Here is a 1,865-nt window from a genome sequence, read left to right on the forward strand (position 1 = left end):
GGACTCAAAAGTTAACCGCATAATAAAAACATTTTGTAACAAAGGTGATTGGTATTCATAAACATACACATAAAACCTGTTAGCATCCAGGACTAATAGCTCAACATACACCTGTTTTCAACAAAGGCAAAAAGCCAACAACAGCAATCCAGTACTGGGGGTACCGCCCAGTACTGGGAGTACCGCCCAGTTCTGGGAGTACCGCCCAGTCCTGCTGCCGTAACTGACCGTAACATTACAGCACAGACTGTAACATTACAGCACAGACCGTAACATTACAGCACAGACCGTAACATTACAGCACAGACCGTAACATTACAGCACAGACCGTAACATTACAGCACAGACCGTAACATTACAGCACAGACCGTAACATTACAGCACAGACCGTAACATTACAGCACAGACCGTAACATTACAGCACAGACCGTAACATTACAGCACAGACCGTAACATTACAGCACAGACCGTAACATTACAGCACAGACCGTAACATTACAGCACAGACCGTAACATTACAGCGATGCACCACCGAGGGGGGGCCCACAGACAGAGAGAACCCCTTCCTCCTTTCTCCGCCCGCTGTCAACTGGCCCAGCACTCCCAACCCCTCCCTCCATCTTGTGGAATGGTACTCCAGTGAGACCGGGTTCGAGGCGTGGATCTGGCCGCCCACAGGGGGGGTGTTAAGATGAGTAGACGTTAAAGGAGTGGGGGGGGGGGGACACAGTCCCACATAGACACTGCCCGCTATGAGCAGACCCTCATGCCAGGCCCTAGCACTCCGGGGGTCCGTTACCCAGCCCCTGGCAGCTTTGTCTTCAGGCTCAGTGGAGACCAGAGGGCTGTCTCAGACGGACCGCGGAGGACCCTTGGGGAGGTGTGATGGGCTGAGCTGTCTGGGTCAGTGTCCTTGGCAGGTCTTGCAGCACATCTGTCTGAAGTAAGGCCGGCTGCAGAACTTGAAGCGGAGCACCAGGGGGCAGTATGCCACAGTGTTGACATCTTTACACTCTGCATTGGAAACAAGCAAAACGACAAAAAATGTTATCTTCATGTAATCTAAATCAGAGCTAGTTTTGATCATGTTTTAAGTATATTTCTTGACCTAACATTACTGGAAAAATATGTTTAGACACAGGAAGCAGAGAAGTCCTGCCCCAGCTCCCCAGCTCTCCCTGGGTCTTGGTGGCTAAATATGTGTCACCTATGTTGATTACTAAGTCTGTCCACCTGGGAAACATGGATCTAAGTTCCCTGGTTTCCGCCTTTTGTTCTGCATTAAATAATATAGAGCGTTTAAATAAAGTAAAGTTTAGGTGCCCAGCTCATTTTTCAGTTTTGTTCCTCTGCTCCAACCCTCTCCTCCAACCCTCTCCTCAGAGCCTCTCCTCCAACCCTCTCCTCAGAGCCTCTCCTCCAACCTCTGCCTCAGGCCTGACAGATGGGGGTGGTTGATGGTTAAGGCCTGACAGATGGGGGTGGTTGATGGTTAAGGCCTGACAGATGGGGGGGTCCTCTTCACCTTCCGGGTGGTCGGTGCTGGCCGGCAGACTGAGGTCACACCTGCTCTTGCACTGCTGCATGGCGGCGGGCCGCAGGTGATCCATGCACTCGGTGGACGGCAGGCCGGTGTGCGTGAGGCACTGGACCGAGCGCATCTCCTGGCCCAGGCCACACCTGGCCAAACACTTGGGGTGAAACCACACGGGCAGACGGGTCAGGACGGGCTGCATGTGGGTCTCACAGAATGCACACAATACTTTAAGTCACACGCAACTTAGCCTCTCTTTAATCTGCCTCACTTACGCCCCTTTTTGGAGAATTTCTGCTTAAATGGCATGTTTGTCCCTCTCTCTCTCTCT

At 51.8% G+C, this 1,865-nt stretch overlaps 1 protein-coding gene across 1 annotated transcript; it reads right to left on the bottom strand.

Moving 5' to 3' along the window:
* Positions 1–368: 368 nt before the first annotated feature.
* On the bottom strand, positions 369–1,780 carry adamts10 (ADAM metallopeptidase with thrombospondin type 1 motif, 10). The gene is made up of 2 exons (XM_079739436.1): positions 1,526–1,780; positions 369–1,014 (listed from the first exon to the last, which is right to left on the bottom strand). Exons 1-2 carry the CDS (start codon positions 1,734–1,736, stop codon positions 905–907), a joined length of 321 nt encoding a protein of 106 aa, XP_079595562.1. The 5' UTR covers positions 1,737–1,780; the 3' UTR covers positions 369–904.
* Between the last annotated feature and the right edge of the window lie 85 nt (positions 1,781–1,865).

Source organism: Pollachius pollachius (assembly GCF_949987615.1).
Source record: "Pollachius pollachius genome assembly, chromosome: 7".
Taxonomy (NCBI): domain Eukaryota; kingdom Metazoa; phylum Chordata; class Actinopteri; order Gadiformes; family Gadidae; genus Pollachius; species Pollachius pollachius.

Bases quoted from the DNA above. Each gene is read 5' to 3' on its own strand.
- adamts10 (XM_079739436.1), bottom strand. From the start codon at position 1,736: ATGCAGCCCGTCCTGACCCGTCTGCCCGTGTGGTTTCACCCCAAGTGT. The intron at 1,015-1,525 runs GTGAAGAGGACC...TTTCCAATGCAG, and splicing joins CAGCACCGACCACCCGGAAG to AGTGTAAAGATGTCAACACT.